Here is a 19,572-nt window from a genome sequence, read left to right on the forward strand (position 1 = left end):
TTTTCAAAAATATATTTCAAGAACTGGTTATCATAACTCAATAATAACGTAATAAAAGCAACCTACGTGATAGTTGAAATGAAACTTGCCAGGGTGAAAAAAAGCTACAAATCTCTGTAGGAAATGTAACAGTCTGAACTGTACTAAAAACATGAACAGTTGAAAGGAAGTGGGTGTTGCAATATCACATGCAGCTGAAGAAACAGTTAATTCACTTGAGGAACAAAACTTCAACTCATCAGATGTGGATGAATAGTCAGGTAACTTAATACTGTAATTTATTACAAACTAATTGGGTGGGAATATTTGCTGGCAAGTTTTGTAAACACGGTATTATTTAGCTTGTTAATAATTTATATAATTAGCAGTTATTAAGTGTGTACCACATAGTCCAGTTCTGTAGCTCCAGTAAGCCATCCTTCCATTTAATGCAGTAATTACTGGATTTAAATATTTTGGATTTATACATGTTGTGGACACAACTGATGGTAGATCAAGGGTATGTTCCTATATTTTCCTGATATACTTACTCTGTGTTTGTTTTGGGAGAGAGAACAAAAGACTGTGCTAAGCCCCTGTAGAGGAATCACTCTGTCAATTGGTTTGTTTTTAGTCTCTCTGCAGGTATTCGTAACGCTGGATCGCATAAAGAAATGTTTAAACTATTGTTTTCTTGTATAATTTCTCAGAGCAGCTCTTTAATTCTAAGTAAAACAGCTCTTCCTTATAATAATGATTGGTATGTAAGAGTTATAATATTTGTAGCCAGTAAGTCAAAAGTTATTTAAGAGACAAAATCTTTGCTTAATGCTGTACTACTGGTCTAAGGATATATGCTCGTACCGCAAAATAATCTACACATTTTTCTTGAGATTTTTGTGCATTTGTCCCCTCAGTCAGTTGTATTCCCCCCACACACTTAAAAAAAACTTGAAAAAGTAGTCTAAGCACTGGGGGGGGGGGTCCACTGCAAAAATATAATCTTTGTTCACATAAAAGCCAAGAAAAAGAGCATGCCTGCTGGCTCCTACCCATGTTCAGCTGACACACTCCAAGACTCCACTAGTGAGAAAACTGAATTCTGCAAAATGACAGATTATGTGTATGAGCCTATGCATGTATATTATGCAAGTCTATGTGAGTATATTAACATTAAGGTCCTCCTCCACTGCAATCCAGATAGCTCTTGGCGTCTACTTCCTATTGAGAAGAACAGCAATGGAGATATAGCCTATTGTTTTGCTGGTATTTTAAAACTATTTTAATGGTTTTAATTCCTACTGTACTTATTAAATGTTGTAAACCACCCTGAGACGGCAGGTCCAATAGGGGTGATCAATCAATCAATCAGTCAGTCAATCACTGTAGGGGTATACCCTCAGACATGTGCCTGAAGACAGTGAAGATGCTGGACAGGATTCCAACTGAACTTGTGGATAGTGGATTGAAAACTCAGTTCAAAACATTGTTAGCAACAGCAAACAATTATGCAGATGAGGTTTACATACCCCAGAGGAACATTTTCTTTTTGGTAATAAGGAGGCTCCCATAAACTTTGACTATAACATTGCCATCCAGAAGCTCACTACTTTTACGTTCTCCTAGAGTTGACTAGTTGGGTTCCAAATGCAGCCCCTAAGTATTCCTGAATAGGGCAGAAGCTATCCATTCCCTTCAGATGACATTTAGGATGAAATGATACAGATTTGCTTTGCCTGATGTCGTCTATTGTGGAAGCTCAGTGTATAGATTTTTGTTCATAGCATCTGATACATATTAGGAATCCCTCTCATATTTGCTAGCACCCATGGAATGGGGAAAAGTGGTATTTTTGCCGGTCCATCTTAGTTTCACGTCTATATATAACAGGGTACCAAATCTATCTCTTTCTGTGACGCATTAGAATTGGGATGATGGTTCAGTATGATAGATGATATAGGAATATAGTCTGTTTTACAGAGAGGGGAATTGGAGGGTTTTTAAAAATTAAAACATGATTATGGTTTAATATATGGAAGATGCTGCTTTCAGTTCCTTCTGTGTGGTTGTGTCTCAATGCTACTTACTATAATATGCTTGAAATGCGGAAACCATGTAAGAGAAGTGTAAAACATGGCTACTTCCACTGGGGAAGCATCAGCTCCAAACAAGAAGTGGCATTGTTGTGGGGAGTAACCAGATCATAAGCTCCTCCTACCTTGTCTCTGCAGAGCTCAGACAACTGAGAACACGTGGAGAGAGCTACTGGGGAGAGTTGCTGCTGACCAGGTGAGGCTATTGTTCTGCCTGGGTGAGGTGATTGCTGGGTAATTGTTGGGAGGATTAAAAAGGGCTACTCCTCACCAGAGGCGCGAGCCTTTGGAGCGAGCCGAAGGGTGAGAGACAAAGGGCTCTTGGCCTGGGGTTCTTGGCCGAGCAATTAGAATCAGTAGATTATATCAGTAGATTATATTTCCCTAGTACTTCCACTGCCTAGACATTACAATGGACCTCCAGGACACTCATCCCATCATCTGCAGTGAGTGTGACATGATTGCCTTCCTCCCAGAAGACAAGATGGACTACAGCTGCCCCAAGTGTAAGCTGGTAAGACTTTTGGAGGAAAAGATTAGGGCACTAGAAAACAGAATTATTACTCTGACCCAAAGTAAGAAAGGCGAGGAGTTCGTAGTCCAGAGCTCTGCAACATGGAATAAAGAGAATAAAGAGAATACAACCAGTCCTGAAGAGGACAAGGAGATTGACCACAATAGGGAGCCTCTGCAGGCAGTTTGGAAAAAGACTGAATGGCGAAGGGCGAGACAGTTCTCGGGGCCTTTGGAGCTCCAGAATAGATTTCAGGCCCTTGCAGAGGAGGTGCAATGGTCAACAAGGGAAGAGGTCCCAAAACAAACTCTAAGACAAAGGGAAGAGGCCACGGGGACAGAAGGAAATGGAGTTGAGAAGAAAAAAAAAGGAGAGTACTGGTAACTGGAGACTCCCTGCTAAGAGGAATGGATCGCCATGTGGCTGGGCCCGACCCCCTAACCCGAGAGGTGTGTTGCTTGCCAGGGGCGAAAATTAAAGATGTTTCAGAAAGGCTGCCCAAACTCCTCAAATCTACGGATCGCTACCCATTTGTGATGGTCCATGTGGGAACGAATGACATGTCCCTGAATACCATCGCTCCTATTAAAAAAGACTATCAAGATCTGGGGAGGAAGCTCAAGCAAATGGGGGCACAAGTGGTATTCTCTTCAATCTTGCCTGTCAAGGGAAGAGGAATGCGTCGGGAGAGGAAGATAATGGAGGTGAATCACTGGCTGCGTAGTTGGTGCCGGCAGGAGAGATTTGGTTTCTGGGAACATGGGATAGGCTTTCTTGAGGAAGGCCTACTAGCACCTGATGGACTGCATTTATCGAAACTGGGGAAGAATGTGTTTGGCAGGAACCTGGGGAGATTCATCAGGAGAGCTTTAAACTAAAGCCACTAGGGGAAGGAGACGATCAACATAGGGAGTGTATGGAAGGAAAACGATCGGAGGCAGCCCAACCGGCAAGGCCAGCTCATAGGGAACCAAAAGTAAAAGGATTCAGATGTCTTTATACTAACGCCCGAAGCATGGGCAATAAAAAGGAAGAGCTGGAACTTCTCATGCTGATGGAAAGGTATGATCTAATAGGCATCACAGAAACTTGGTGGAATGATTCTCATGACTGGAATGTAATGGTGGATGGATATGAACTGTTCAGAAAAAACAGAATAGATCGAAGAGGTGGAGGAGTGGCACTGTATGTGAGGAAAGGGCTTACCTGTCAGGAAATTCTAGTGGAGGAGAGCATATCTACAGTGGAAAGCATCTGGGTGAAAATAAGCGAGGGAAAAACAAACAGTGTGGTGGTTGGTGTCTGCTACCGACCGCCTGACCAACGAGAGGATGTGGATGCTGCAGTTTGTGAGCAGCTTGAGAAAATATCCAAATGGCAGGACCTTGTCATAATGGGTGACTTCAATTTCCCAGATGTGTGCTGGGAAACAAACTCTGCGAAGCATCCTCAGTCATGCAAGTTTCTGACCTGCCTGGCTGACAATTTCATTTATCAAATGGTAGATGAACCCACAAGAGGTTCAGCCATACTGGACTTAATACTGACCAACAGGCAAGAGTTGGTGGATGAGGTGAAGGAGGTGGGGACCCTAGGGGGAAGTGACCATGTCCTCATAGAATTCCTTTTGAGATGGGGAGCCAAGGAAGCTTGTAGCCAGACGCGGATGTTGGATTTTCGTAGGGCAAACTTTAATAAACTCAGAGACATGATGAGTGTCATACCATGGATGAGAATGCTGGAAGGGAAGGGAGCATGTGAAGGGTGGGCGCTACTCAAACAAGAGCTATTGCATGCTCAATCAATGACTATTCCAGAAATACGAAAACACTGCAGGAGCTCTAAGAAGCCTATTTGGATGAACAGAGAACTTCAAGAGGAACTAAGAAAGAAAAGGAAAATGTTCAGGAAATGGAGGGAAGGACAGAGCTCTAAAGAAGAGTACCTACAGGTTACTGGGCACTGTAGATCAATCATCAGAAAGGCCAAAGCTGAGAGTGAGCTAAGATTGGCCAGGGAAGCCCATTGTAACAAGAAAAGATTTTTCAGTTACGTGAGGAGCAAACGTAAAGTAAAGGAGGCAATAGGCCCGCTGTTGGGTGCGGATGGACAAACTCTAACGAAAGATGCAGAGAAAGCAGAAAGGCTTAGTGCCTATTTTACATCTGTTTTTTCCCATAGGTCAAAGTGTTTAGGCACATCTAGAGATGGCTGTAGCCAAAGGATAGTGTCTGGGTGGCAGGTTAACATGGATAGAGAGGTGGTCGAGAGGCATTTAGCTGCACTGGATGAGTTCAAATCCCCTGGTCCAGATGAAATGCACCCGAGAGTACTCAAAAAACTTTCCAGAGAACTTGCACAGCCCTTGTCCATCATCTTCGGAACCTCTTTAAGGACTGGAGATGTCCCGGAGGACTGGAAAAGAGCAAACGTTATTCCGATCTTCAAAAAAGGGAGGAAGGATGACCCGGGAAACTACAGACCAGTGAGTCTGACCTCTGTTGTGGGGAAGATAATGGAGCAGATATTAAAGGGAGCGATCTGCAAACATCTGGAGGACAATTTGGTGATCCAAGGAAGTCAGCATGGATTTGTCTCCAACAGGTCCTGCCAGACTAACCTAGTTTCCTTTTTTGACCAAATAACAGGTTTGCTGGATCGGGGAAATTTGGTTGATGTCATTTACTTGGATTTTAGTAAAGCTTTTGACAAGGTTCCCCATGTTGTTCTGATGGATAAGTTGAAGGACTGCAATCTGGATTTTCAGATCGTTAGGTGGATAGGGAATTGGTTAGAGAACCGCACTCAAAGAGTTGTTGTCAATGGTGTTTCATCAGACTGGAGAGAGGTGAGTAGCGGGGTACCTCAGGGTTCGGTGCTTGGCCCGGTACTTTTTAACATATTTATTAATGATCTAGATGAGGGGGTGGAGGGACTACTCATCAAGTTTGCAGATGACACCAAATTGGGAGGACTGGCAAATACTCCGGAAGATAGAGACAGAGTTCAACGAGATCTGAACACAATGGAAAAATGGGCAAATGATAACAAGATGCAATTTAATAAAGATAAGTGTAAAGTTCTGCATCTGGGTCAGAAAAATGAAAAGCATGCCTACTGGATGGGGGATACGCTTCTAGGTAGCACTGTGTGTGAACGAGACCTTGGGGTACTTGTGGATTGTAAACTAAACATGAGCAGGCAGTGTGATGCAGCGGTAAAAAAGGCAAATGCCATTTTGGGCTGTATCAACAGAGGCATCACATCAAAATCACAAGATGTCATAGTCCCATTGTATACGGCACTGGTCAGACCACACCTGGAGTACTGTGTGCAGTTCTGGAGGCCTCACTTCAAGAAGGACATCGATAAAATTGAAAGGGTACCAAGGAGAGCGACGAAGATGATCTGGGGCCAAGGGACCAAGCCCTATGAAGATAGGTTGAGGGACTTGGGAATGTTCAGCCTGGAGAAAAGGAGGTTGAGAGGGGACATGATAGCCCTCTTTAAGTATTTGAAAGGTTGTCACTTGGCGGAGGGCAGGATGCTGTTTCTGCTGGCTGCAGAGGAATGGACACGCAGTAATGGGTTTAAACTTCAAGTACAACGATATAGGCTAGATATCAGGAAAAAGTTTTTCTCAGTCAGAGTCGTTCAGCAGTGGAATAGGCTGCCTAAGGAGGTGGTGAGCGCCCCCTCACTGGAAGTCTTCAAGCAAAGGTTGGATACACACTTTTCTTGGATGCTTTAGGATGCTTTGGGCTAATCCTGCGTTTAGCAGGGGGTTGGACTAGATGGCTTGAATGGTCCCTTCCAACTCTATGCTTCTATGATTCTATGATTCATTTCAAGCAAGGTGATAGTACCATTCAGGCCTTAGACCACCTGATATGTCAGCATTAACAAATGGCTCACAGCAGAAATCGGGTCCAGCAGTGGCATCAGCTCTATTTTCTTTGTATTCAGAACGCTATTTTTGAAACATGAAACAGAAATGGAGGACGCAAAGGAGAACAGGCCTATTATGCCTTTAGACAAGAAGGAATTCCAGCATTTTTCTTTTCCTGATTCTCCAGTTCATATATGACAAACTGCATCTACCAACATTTCATCTTTGTGCAATTCTTTAGGGCACAAGGGTTTGTTCTTTCATTGAGAGAAATCAAAAAGATACCTAGTTTTTTTTTTAAAAAAACAAGGGCCATGTTTTAGACTGGAGACTAACACTGTGTACATATAATTTAAGAACTGGTACAGTGTACAAGCTGAGTTTGTTTTATATTTGAGTCCATTATTGCTCTACATTCTAAAATTAGTGCTGCTGAAAGTCGGCTTCCTTTCCATCACATTCTTTGAAGAAAAATAATTGGTTTTTATATCCCACTTCTTACGTCTTGAAGGGGTCTCCAAGTGGCTTACAATTGCCTTCCCTTTCCTCTCCCCACAATAGACACCCTGTGAGGTAAGCAAGGCTGAGAGAGCTCCAACTGGACTGCTCAGTCAGAACAGCGCAAGCAATCAGGGCTGTGACGAGCCCAAGGTCACCCAGCTGGCTGCATATGGAGGAGCAGGGAATCAAACCCAGCTAACCAGTTGCAAAGCCTGGTCTTAACCACTGCACCTCTGATAGTTTACCTGCTGTTGCAATATCTCTCATCCCCTTTCCCAGTTCTCCTAGTTTACCAATTTGTTCTTTATAAAGTAACAAGTGGTGCTCATAGCTAATGATGTTGCCAGGTGCAAGTGTCACACAATAAGTTTGGGCTCATGATACATAACAGTACTGAATTACATGATGTGCTCCCTTTCCCCATGTGGGGGCTAATGCAGAATGTTGGATTACAGCTGGGCTCAAATTCCCCTTCTATCCAGAATCTCCCTTGGTGACCTTGGAATATTCAAACACTCTCTTTATCACTTTACACTACAGAATTTGGTGAGGATAAACTGGAGAAGCAGGGGGTCGCTCAGGTAGTGCCATGCTTGACAGAAAATGGCACATGCCCATCTGGATGATTCTGACGGGTACAATAAACAGTAATAGTTAACAATGCTCGAAAGAAGAAGAAGAGTTGGTTCTTATATGCCTTTTTTCTCTACCCAAAGGAGTCTCAAAGCAGCTTACGGTTGCCTTCCCTTTCCTCTCTCCACAACAGACACCCTGTGAGGTGGGTGAGGCTGAGAGAGCCCTGATATTACTGTTCGGTCAGAACAGATTTATCAGTGCTGTGGCAAGCCCAAGGTCACCCAGCTGGCTGTGAGGGAGTGCAGAATCGAACCCGGCTCACTAGACTAGAAGGCCACACTCCTAACCACTACACCAAACTGGGTCTCCAGCCATAGAATGAGTCACTCTAATAAAAACCTGAGCATTTTCAATCACTCTTGAATGTTGGAAGAGGGTGCTATCAGAATATATTTAAGTATATTGATTGATACTGAAGAATATATATCTTCATTAGCTACTATACGTCCGTTCTTAACAGCCATTCCAAACTTCAGCTACAAACTCTTTCAATGACACTTTATTTGCTCCTGCTATAGAACAGCGACTGCAGAAAGGGAAAGGAGAGACTGCTCAGCTGATGCTTTCCCAGTCCAGAAGGATTTCCCCACCAATCTCATTTTCTCTCTCTAATGCTTCCTGGATGGGGAAGGCTCTCAAATCCACTTCAGGTGATCCCACAGAGGTGGGGGCACAGCTTCTTCTACTGTTATCTGCTGCTGCTTTCACCAGATTGATTTTGATTTTAAAGATCTCAGGGCTCAAGAGGACCGTTTTACACCTTCAGAATGAATGTGTGAAAACAACCTTCCTCCTAAGGCAGAGCTGACCGTTGTTCAGAACTAAGTGTGGGTTGCATAATTTTTGTCAAAAGTTTCATATCCAGGCAGAGAAGCACATCCTGTTTTTTTCTCTGACAAGCAAATTCAGGACACTACAAAGCAGGCCAGTTCTTGGCTGTAGCCTGGCAACCTCAAAACAGGCTATAGCATTTGCACAAATTGGAGCAGCCTTCCTCAGCAGTAATTATTTTTTTCCTTATAGTTTTATTGTAGATTTCACATAGTAGACAATGCTTATGGTAACGCTGCACAACCAACATTGGTTTTAATTTGAGTTTATGTGAGCAGGGGTAGTCAACCTGTGGTCCTCCAGATGTTCATGTACTACAATTCCCATGAGCCCCTGCCAGCATTTGCTGGCAGGGGCTCATGGGAATTGTAGTACATGAACATCTGGAGGACCACAGGTTGACTACCCCTGATGTGTAGGATTATTTTCTGCAACAGAATTCCTTTCTTCCATCATATTAACTGGGCCAGCTGGATTGGATCCTCCTGGCTTTTCACATGTGCAAGATAACACAAAAAGAGATGGTGGAGCTCATAAAGACACATTGTTCCATTTTTTAAAAACGTCACATGGAGCAGGACTGCGGTGAAGACAGAAAACAGTCAGTTTCTTTATCCAATCAGGTTGCTTTAAAAGGAGAATAATAGCTAGTGTGCATACAAGAGAGCCAGATCTGGCAAGCCAGGTTTGATTCCACACTCCTCCACATGCAGCCAGCTGGGTGACCTTGGGCTTGCCACAGCACTGATAAAGCTGTTCTGATATCAGGGCTCTCTCAGTCTCGCCTACCTCACAGGGGCTGAATCTGTACAAAGCTTTTATTGCAATTCCAGATTGAATAAATCTCTCCCGTCTGCACTGAAATCGATTTCCATTTTGATTTTGGTTGATGGAAATTTTCCATCTGCAACCTCCATGCCTCAACCCGCATTGACCCTACCTTTTCACTGGAATATCAGGGAGCACTTATTTTCCGGGATATCCGACTAAACCGCTCTGGAAGCCCAATAGATGAAAGTGTAGATGTCCGTGGCTTCAGATTAACCAGCACTCATTTTTTACAATTCTGTAAACGTGTTTACATTGCTGACGTAGCATGGTTGTCTCTTGCTGATTGGTCGAGTCATGCACTCAAAACAAAGGGCTATCCTTTGGATCCTTTGCTTGGGATTATTGAGAGACTGATATCATTCCATTATTCGCCGTTTTACGCTACTCTCTGCTCTCTGTTCACTAACCTAAACATACATTTTATGGAGCCTTTTCTTTCTTTCTTTTTAAAAATTATTTAAGGGGCTTGAGGCATAATATATTGTTTGTCTAAATGGAAACCTCTGGTGACCTCTCCTCCAAGCTCCAGATCAGGGGCACTTGCAACCCCCCCCCCTTGGCCTCAGCCATGCATTTCAAAGGCTCACTCTGCCCTGGGGCCCTTACATCTTGCTATGCACGGGGGGGGGGGGCAAGGAGGGAGGGGTGAGGGGGCCGATAAGCACAAGGTTGCTTTAAAGTGGTGCGGTGGGTGTTTGGTTTTCTGGCGCGCCCGCCAGGGGTGGTGTGATCGAGAACCACTAAGGAGGGGTACAGTCGGGTGGGGAAGCCCACCCAGATGCAGATGGCAAAAGCGACTGAAGGCTGTTTCAGTTTGGGGAAGCTGTTTGATTCAGATCACTTACTATGTCTGGGCCCAAATCAAACAGAGATCAGTAAGAATGAATGCGGGAAAAATCATTCAATGCAGAATAGGCCAGGGTGTTGTGGAGAAAGGAAAGGGAAGGCGATTGTAAGCCACTTTGAGATTTCTAGTAGAGAAAAGTAGTATATAAGAACCAACTCTTCTTTTTCTTCTTCAGTAATATCAGGGCTCTCTCAGCCTCACCTCCCTCACAGGGATATCAAAACAGATATAACTCTGTAAAAGAATAAGAATATTACGAAGAAATTTAATAAGAACATTAAAGTTCAGGGACCTATTGGCGATTAAGACTACCAGTGGACTGATGACATCTCCCCTTCCCTGATGAGACTATCCCATTCCAAGCAAGGGATGAATGCACTCTGTCTCTTCCACAAGCTGACATTACCTCCTCTATAAGACAAGCTGCTTGGCTTGGGTAGTCAACCTACAGGTGGGGCCTGGATTTCTCCTGGAATGACAACTCATCTCCAAGTGACAGGCATCAGTTCTCCTGGAGAAATGGCTGCTTTGGAGGGCTTCATACCCTGTGTGGCAACTCCTTTTCTCTCCCAAATCCCTGCCTTCCCAAGGGCACCACCTCCAAAATCCCCAGGAATTTCCTCACCCAAAGTTGACAAGAAAGTGCCCTGCCTGGGTTTGCTCATCTGGTGCAGTGGGGATGTACTCTACCTGGGTTTGCCTGCCCAGCACAGAGAGTGACATGCCTAACTTACCTCACAGGGTTGTTGTGAGGATAAAATGGAGGAGAGGAGAACTGTGTAAGCTGTCTGAGTTCTCCATTGGGGAGAAATGCAGGATATAAATAAAGTAAATATTTAAATGAATAAAATCTATCTTCTGTTCCTCATTTGTTACTGATGGGGCAGATTAACATTTATTGTCATGCATGTAAAGGGGGGAAAGCATCCTTTTGCTACTTTGATAGACTGTGGGAAAATATTTCAAAGTTGTAACACAAAGCATGCCTCTAAAGTTTTCTCCCCCCCCCCCACAAAAAGAAATCAGGAATAAGATTAGTTTTTTAAAGTATCAAAGGACTCATGATCCCATAAGGGGTGGCATTCCAAAAGAACTATGTGTATATTATTCTATGCATGGATGTTTCAACAGAGAAGTATGAATTAAAAAGAAAATAAGCAGGCATCTCAGGATCTTTAAAACATGGAGAAAAGGGATTGGTTGCCTGGATTGATTGACAGGCATAAGGGAGTCACGTATAAGGTGTGTTGCTGTCTTCTGCCATTTTCAGCAGCTGATGTGGAGGACGGGCCAGGAGCCGCAATGTGATTTAGCACTACGCCATTCAACTGGCATAACACTATTTTTACTGATGTGCAGAAATTGCCAGTATGATGCTGGATTCAGGGACTCTCCAGCTGACTTTTGACACCCACAAACACACCCAGTCCCTCTATCTTGGTGCCCTTGGCCATGACTGTGGTATCTGCCTGAACTACATCCAGGGAACCTCTAACACTAGTATTGTCTCTGTTGCAACTTTCATTTAAGATCAAGGCGTCTGTCATTTCCACATGGACTTTTTGTTTCAGTTTGGCTTCTTATGATGCCTACTTGTGATAATGGATAAGAAAATGTCTTTTTGTTTTTTACCAGAATATTTTGGGAGTTCCCAAATCTCCTGCTTTCTCTTCTTGCCGGTCAGCCTGGTAATGTGTTTTGTTTTAAATTGCCTCTTATAACATAAGTCTCTTATAACATAAAAGGATAGGTGAAGTAGCTTAGAGAGCTAAGGTGCCCCCTTGCTTCTGGTGTATAATTTTGCTATGGAGATTTGATGACCAGACTTCTGAGACCAGTGGCACTTTTAAGACCAAAAAAGATTTATTCAAGGCGTTAGCTTTCAAGTGCAAGCACTCTTCCTCAGACTAAGAATTCCCATAATGACAGTGGGAATATAAAGCAAAAGTTAATTCTGTTAAATTAGTAAACTGTGTCACAACATCCAAATGGTTGTATTTGGATGTTGTGACACAGTTTGGTGATCTTATTTTCCAGTGTTTGTAAAATGGAAATTCAAGTACTAAAAATCACTTGATTTTGCTCTAATCCATTAACTGAAAGTTCACAGTATGCAGTAAATGTGCTCTCTTACTTGCTGACTAAAAAGTATGAAATGTTGATTTTAAAAGATCAGATATTCATATATGGATAATTATGGGAAAGAAATGACCCATGGTAAAATATATGGATGTCACAGTATATAGGATTGGACATAGTTATATGCTCAGTGAGAATTCTTAATATTTATGTATTAATTATATTAGAGAGGAGTGCTTGTATTAATTCATTATAATCCAACATAGCCACATCCCACTAGATAATACTGGAATAAAAAATAATCCACCTGAGGTATCTGATAATCAGTAGGAATACAGCTATTTTATTCATTAATTCATTTATTAAGTGATCCTCAACCCAACAACAGAAAATTAAACTAAAAGATCTTCTAAACAGAACCATCTTATATGGTGGCCCAGATCTGACTCTTATTTGTGGTGCCTTATTATCTGGCTGTGATTTTGATTTCCCTGAGCAGCCGGAGGCAGGAAAGCAATAACACAAGAGAGTGACTCTGCCGATTTGTGCATAAGAAGGATATTGTCCAACCCAAACAGTTAGGTGATCTTCCTGCCAAACTGAACCTTCCTACCTCAACTGGTGATTCTTACTACTACCATGAGGATAGCTGTTCTCCCTGTGTTGTATGCAATTGCTGTCTGTCTGAGTACTTCCACAAAGCCTACTTTGCAAAAGAGAAATAAAAAAATGGATCTTCCTTTTTATAAGTAAGCAGTTCTCAGCACAATGTGTGAAAGGAAATATTTAATCACAGGACATGCGTAAGTGTGCCAAAAGTTTCATCAGCCACCACTGAGAATCTCTGAGCCCTCTTAGAGAACCAGCAAGAACAGGTTTCTGAGAACACATTCTTTTCCTTATTACAAAACAGCTGTGCAGAAGGATGATGATCTCGCAATGAAGGTTCTATCATAACTAGCTAGTTCCCATTTTCTTTGTTTTAGCAAGCAACACAAAAAAGGAACACAAACCTGCACTTTCTAAACTGATCCTCATTGCTTTCATCACTTTATGACTGAAAGTCAGGCTCTGTCAACAACTTGACCAGCTTTCTCTCTTCCTCTCTTCTGTCTTCCCATGACATAACTTTACCTGGCATACATGGGAATGTACTCTTGATGTAGAGCTAGGCAAAAGCTGAGAGTGGTGGCCTCAGATAATACATATTTTAGAAGGTGGGCTCCAAATCAGATACTTTAGAAGGACTAGTTGGAGCAACACCTAATAGATTTTTCTTTGCCACCCAGCAAGCCTTTGGATTGTGATCTTGTACAAATGAGCATTCCACACAATAATTTGACCACTGAGGGAGACCTCCCGGGGTTGATACACGTTTGGCCCATTTTGTCATGTGCAGTTAGATATGTGTTGTTGTTAATATATTTTTAATACATTGAATCAGTACACTTTAATAAATATTTGTAAAAAAATCTTAATATTGTAGTTTCAGCTCAACCTTTGGGTTCCTGACTTTCTGTTCAGTTTGGGTTTTGGTTTCCTTTTTTGGTTTTGTAAATTATACAGTGTAGTAGTCTGACCATTCTACTATTTCAATATTTACAAGTCTGCAGTTTTGTAAAGCAAAAATGACATAGTTGAAATATGAGGGATGAGGCAAGTAAGTTCAAATCTACTTTATTATAAAGTCAAATGTTAGTTTTTGACACTTTTATGCTTGAAAAGGTTTTATTCCAAGTTAAATTCAAAAGTGGAACAAGGTCATTGACTCAAGGGTTTGGAGTTTTTTTCTCTCATGTCTCCTTTTTTCAATTTTAGCTATATTTAAAGAGAGCATTTGTAAGATGTTGCATCCCAAGCTTCTTTCACCTGCTCAAATTGAGAGAATTTATAGAAATAACAGTGATCATTGTGATTATGTAGTTATGTGAACATTAGTGAACATTTCCTGTATACGTGGTGGTACTGTGCTAGAATAAATTCTTCTTGGTTTGCAATAATGACATTAATGTTCCTTGGTTTTCAAATAAATATGACAAAAAACAATAGAACTTGTTTAACTATACTGCCTCTATTGCGAAGCAATATCAGATTGTATCTATGTACTCACTGATGGTAGCAAGGTTAATTTAGAAAACCAAGTTCAGGTAATTGAGGAAAGATTGGTAAAACAGGGTAAGGTAATAAAGTTGAAGAAACTTGACCAATGGACCACAGGAAAAGCAGGAAATGCAGCAGTTAAATTCTCATATGAATTCTACAAATTTAAAGATTTCTCCAGGTAAAGGTTTGATATATCTTAAGCATTTTTCATATACATATATCTAAAGAAATTTAATCTACATTATGTCCTGTTTAGTAGGAATAATGCTACTCCTGCTAGCAAACAAATAATAACCATTGCTAAAATTAGTAAATGGATCCATTCATTCTCATGGGTGAAGGCCATAAAATAAGCCAGTGTCAAGATTCTTGGTATCAGTTGTTTAAAGGAAAGAAGATATATAAATATAGAGGGGGGGATGTAAGTATGTGAAAGTCCGGGGTAGGCATAACTGGGCAGCTGCTGAGGCCTCTGAAGGACACATTCTTCTCAGGGAGCCCTTCTCAGCAAGAAAACATGCTCTTACCCTCTTTTGGTATGTTGGAAAGAAGCTTCCTTAGACCCTTGACCCTGATGGAAACAGGAGATTGCATCAGATGCCCTGACAACAACAAAGGGATGGAAGGGGGGGCACAATGTCCAGTTATTGTCCCTAGCAGGACATGAAGGAATCACCAGTCACACTACATTCATTCCTCAAGTACTGAGATTGGGAATATGTGTGTGTCCATGCACATATTGGCATGCATACTTGTGAGTGCAAGTGAGGCCCACAGTAGATGGTTTTCCTTTGAGGGTCTTCAGACTTGGTAATGGTAAGAGGGAGAGGAGCAGGGCTAGGACAGGAGAGGATCTCCCTGGTTTGACTATGGAGTGATGATCCATAGCCCAACATGAGTAAACACATACACATTTGGCCTTTGAACCCTCATATCTGCAAGACCATGTCTCCCCCATGCTCCACTATGACAACATCACTCATCTGAGCAGGGGTTTCTGCAGGTGCTTGCCGATCTGCAAATGGGCAAAATCAACAATAGCCCATCCACATGCTTTCTCTGTTATGGCCCCTCCCTTGTGAAATAGTGAGCCTGGGGGGGGGGGGTAAGGGAGGTTCCCACCCTCCTGGCTTTTTGCAAATGGCAAGACTACATTATTCAAGAGGGCTTTTCTTCATAGGCAGTAGGGCACAAGATCTATCATGAAGTTTCTTGGATAAATTATTGAGGACAGTGCTGCTGTGTAGAGTTTTTGTGAAATGGGTTCCCATTGTGTAATTTTGCTTAATTTAATATGCCATATTAACCCTTATGCTTTGCTTCAGTTCTGTTTTGAGACTTCTGATTGGTTCTACAACCCAAATCCTATTAATTATTTACTGAATTTCCCATCTTGTTGATTGTATTAGCTCATTCTATGTCATCCTCCATAAGTCTAATAATAATAATAATAATAATAATAATAATAATAATAATAATAATAATAATAATGTGAGAAAGGCAGACCATAAATAACACACATAATAATAATAATGAGATGCCACCTCATGTTCATCTTCTCTATTATAAGCTGATCCACTGGTAAGAACAAGAAAGAAATGAATAAATCCTTAACATGGCATAAAATATTGGCTATTGCTTACTCTAATAAAAACCCATTAGGAATAAATGTCTTACTTGTAAATTAGCCCAGAATTACTTTCCTCTGAGGTTTATTCATATGTCAGAAAACAGCACTCAAAAGTCTCCAAGTTAGGACAACTCCAAGCCAATGTCATGGCATCAAATAACCCCTTTTACTAACAACATGGTCCATCATCGCTAAGAAATTATTATGAATGCTTATTCACTTTTATGTAGTTACACTTTACATAGGTGTAATTTATAGTAAATACATATGTAACAGTAATAGAACATGTGTGATTATTGTACAGTTTTCCAGGACGGCGGATTTTACCATTATGTCTCATTTTTATATTTAGAACTGAAGTTATCCTAGTTTCAAGATTCTTTCTTGAAAGAAGATGTCTCACTCTCAAGACCTCATAAATTCCAGCTGGTCTTTAAGAAGATATGCAGAGCTGTCTGACATAACTCCTAAAGGAAATGTGTCCAACACCACAATTGAGATGCTTCAGAGCAGTATGCTTCAAATCACTTTGCCCATTCTCTTCTCCATTATTTTCTGCATAAGTATCCCTCTCAACTGTGCTTCCTTATGGTTCCTTTGCCGATATTCACGGCCTTGGACTCCCATCATCGTGTTCTCCATTAACTTGACCATTGCGGACTTACTCTACAGCATGCTCCTCCCCTTTCAAATAATCTACCACCTGAAGAAAAACAGTTGGCTGTTTGGGGATGCTCTATGCCGTGTGATCACTGTTCTCTTCTATGGAAACATGCACTGTTCCATGTTAACCATGATGAGCATCAGCATTGAACGCTATCTGGGGATCGTGCACCCCCTGCATTACAAAGTCATGAGGCCAATCAGAACTTCCCTCTTGACCTGCATCGTCATCTGGGTGCTCGTTTTATTGCCACTTATCCCTTTCATGAAGCATGGCCTAACCATTAATGTTCAACAGCTGTCAATAATCACTTGCTTCGATGTTTTGCCCGAAGAAATGTTTGACTCAAAGGAGGAATTCATTGCTTATTTTGGCGGCATGACGTTCTTCTTCTTTTTCTTCCCTTTAATTGTGATGGTATTCTGCTACATCTCAATCATCCTAACTCTTCTTCATTCCTCTTCTTCACAGTTCACAGAAACCAAGAGGCATATTGTCCACTTGATACTAGCCTTGCTCTTGGTGCTCATTGTTTGTTACCTGCCCCATATTGTCATCGCGGTGATCCATTATACCTATGCTTTGCATAATGACTCATTTTATGTGGAATATAAACTTTCACTTGCAATAAACAGCTTCAACTGCTGTTTCGACCCCTTGGTTTATTACATTGGCTCTAAGGAATTTCGACGAAAGATCCGAAAGAAGCTCTGCAGATGTGTGGTTGATAGTTTCAGTGAAAATACCTTTATTTTTTCAGAACATGAAATGCAGATAACACCAATAGCCAATAAGCCAAAGAAGTAGTGCTGGATTATAATAAATTGGCCACTGCCTTGAAGTGTCATTGGTGAAGTTTCAAAACCACAGCAGGACCTCAAGCCCACGCTGCTCTGAAAACCCAATGAAACGACATTGCCCATTTAGTGCTTCCAGGAGTGAACTATGAAAGTCAGTCAAAGTCTCAAGAATATATGGTAAAGGCACGGTAAAAAGACCAGCCTGACTGGTATGGATAAGTTGCACTTTTTTGGAGGCAGCTCTTTCTGGAGTTTGTGGTACATGACAAACCGTTATGATGACACCAATATTTATGCAACCACCTTTGACTTGTCTAGACCTGGTGGATCTAATGTTTGTTTGACTGAAGGCTTTTGAGACAGCCTACCTAGAATGCCATTAACTGCTCTAACTACTGAACCATCAACACTTTGAGGTAACTAAGATCTGAACTATTATAATGATGATCTTAAATCACTGTGATACTGTTCTTCTTTAACAACAGTATTGCAAAGCTATGTATAGAAAAGCTGTTCTGGACTGTATGAAGTATGTTCAGTACTTAGTGTGCTATTTCTTATAAGGACACTGAAGAAGTCATTCTGAGACCCTCCCAATTTATAACAATAATAAAACCATTCATGTTGTGCTAACATGCTTGCATCAAGTGAAATCATTTTTTTCCTAAGAAATGTTCTATGGATATCAATGCAAACTCAATTTAAACTATCAGTGGGATGAAGTGGCAAAACTATTCCTGGATTGCATTATTTCAGGCAGAAGGTGGCAGTGTTGTACATATTAAACCTTCCTCCTTGCCCACCAAAAGGCCAGAGAAATCTGTTTTGTCCATCTACTGCTAGTTATATTACGCATAGCAAGAAACATTGCAAAAAGTCTGCCCAAAGAGAGTTTCTAAAAAAAATTCTGCATGTGGAGCTGGGTTTGCAGTAGAAAAGCCATCATTGTATTTTTTTATTCTGCCCGGCATTCCCACCTCATAGCAGCCACTGCATCTTTTCAGTGCAGTATTTAAAACTAGCTTTAAAATGACTTTTATTTTACAATAGTCATGGAAGTGCCTGTTTTTGCGTGCATAAACACTAGCATGTTTTTGATATCCTCCCCTGAGCCACTACACCAGTGGGGGAAATGGACAGCCCCTCATCCCTCATTCACCAATGGGAGCTTGAGATGCTCCTTGTTTTGCACAGATGCTCCCACCTCTGCTATGACAACATTACACCAGCAGAAATTAATTTGTTCATTCCCTCAGAGGCATTTGCAGGCATTTCAATCCACTCTCTATGGGGAACAGCATACCACAATTCTGCTTATTGTAGAAATTGGATCTCCATTATGGAGGGAAAATATTTCTATAAATTACAATTCAAGATGGTGATCCATTACAATAGGAAATAATTTCTTGGAACTTATTTCTATGTCGTAGATCCTTCTTTTAGGTTGTCTTGTCCTCTTTATAAGCTATCAAAATCTGAGAGTAATGAAGGCCTTTGTCAGTGCCAGGATTTGAACTTGTTGGGAGTAGGGATGCTAGTGCCCAGATGGGACCTGGGGATCCCCCGGAATTACACCTCATCCCCAAGTGACAGAGATTAGTTCAGCTGGAAAAAATGGCTGCTTTGGAGGGTGGACTCCATAGCATTATACTCCATTGATGTCCCTCGCCTGTCCCAAATCCTACCCATTTTTGTGCAGGAATTGATCTGGATTAAGTGGTGCTTTGGGAACCAGTGCCATGGACTGATCATTACGTTGTGAAGCTTAGCTGGAGACTTGCCGCCTCTCTCTACAGGGATGTTAAGCTTATTTAAGCTTGTCCATGGAGACTCATGAATCCAATTGAAATCCAGAATGCCAGCAGCTGTCTTGATGAACTCACTGACGCCTGGAATCAGGGCCTTCGGGAGGCCATTGACTGGGTTCCCCCACCTGATGCCCTCTTTGCCCTCATACTACCTTGGCTCCCATGTTTATGGGATGGTAATGATGGTAAAAGGGGGCTTAGATGGCTAGAGTGGTGCTGGTGAGGAATTCATGATGAAGATACCTTCCTCACCCACAGTTGAGTCAGGCTGAGTCAGAGATGCTTATCTTGAAGTCTTCAGAAATTTCCTCCCTGAAGCCTTCAAAACTGTTCTCTGCTTGGAGGGGAGTGGAAGCTTGACCATCCC

General features: G+C 41.7%; 1 protein-coding gene across 4 annotated transcripts in view; it reads left to right on the forward strand.

Moving 5' to 3' along the window:
• The first annotated feature begins 204 nt into the window (after positions 1–204).
• P2RY8 (P2Y receptor family member 8) overlaps positions 205–19,572 on the forward strand; it is a 38,293-nt gene continuing 18,925 nt past the window's right edge. Inside the window, exons 1-4 of one of the 4 annotated variants that reach the window (XM_077343347.1) lie at positions 224–260; positions 2,211–2,268; positions 11,757–13,860; positions 16,286–18,030. In XM_077343347.1, coding sequence (XP_077199462.1) covers positions 16,328–17,404 — 1,077 coding nt within the window. In that variant the 5' untranslated portion in view covers positions 224–260; positions 2,211–2,268; positions 11,757–13,860; positions 16,286–16,327 and the 3' untranslated portion in view covers positions 17,405–18,030. Of the gene's footprint in view, positions 261–2,210; positions 2,269–11,756; positions 13,861–16,285; positions 18,031–19,572 lie in introns of those variants that run through there. The other 3 variants (XM_077343348.1, XM_077343346.1, XM_077343343.1) reach the window with 3 other exon arrangements.

Source organism: Paroedura picta, chromosome 6, assembly GCF_049243985.1.
Source record: "Paroedura picta isolate Pp20150507F chromosome 6, Ppicta_v3.0, whole genome shotgun sequence".
NCBI classification, from domain to species: Eukaryota; Metazoa; Chordata; class Lepidosauria; order Squamata; family Gekkonidae; genus Paroedura; species Paroedura picta.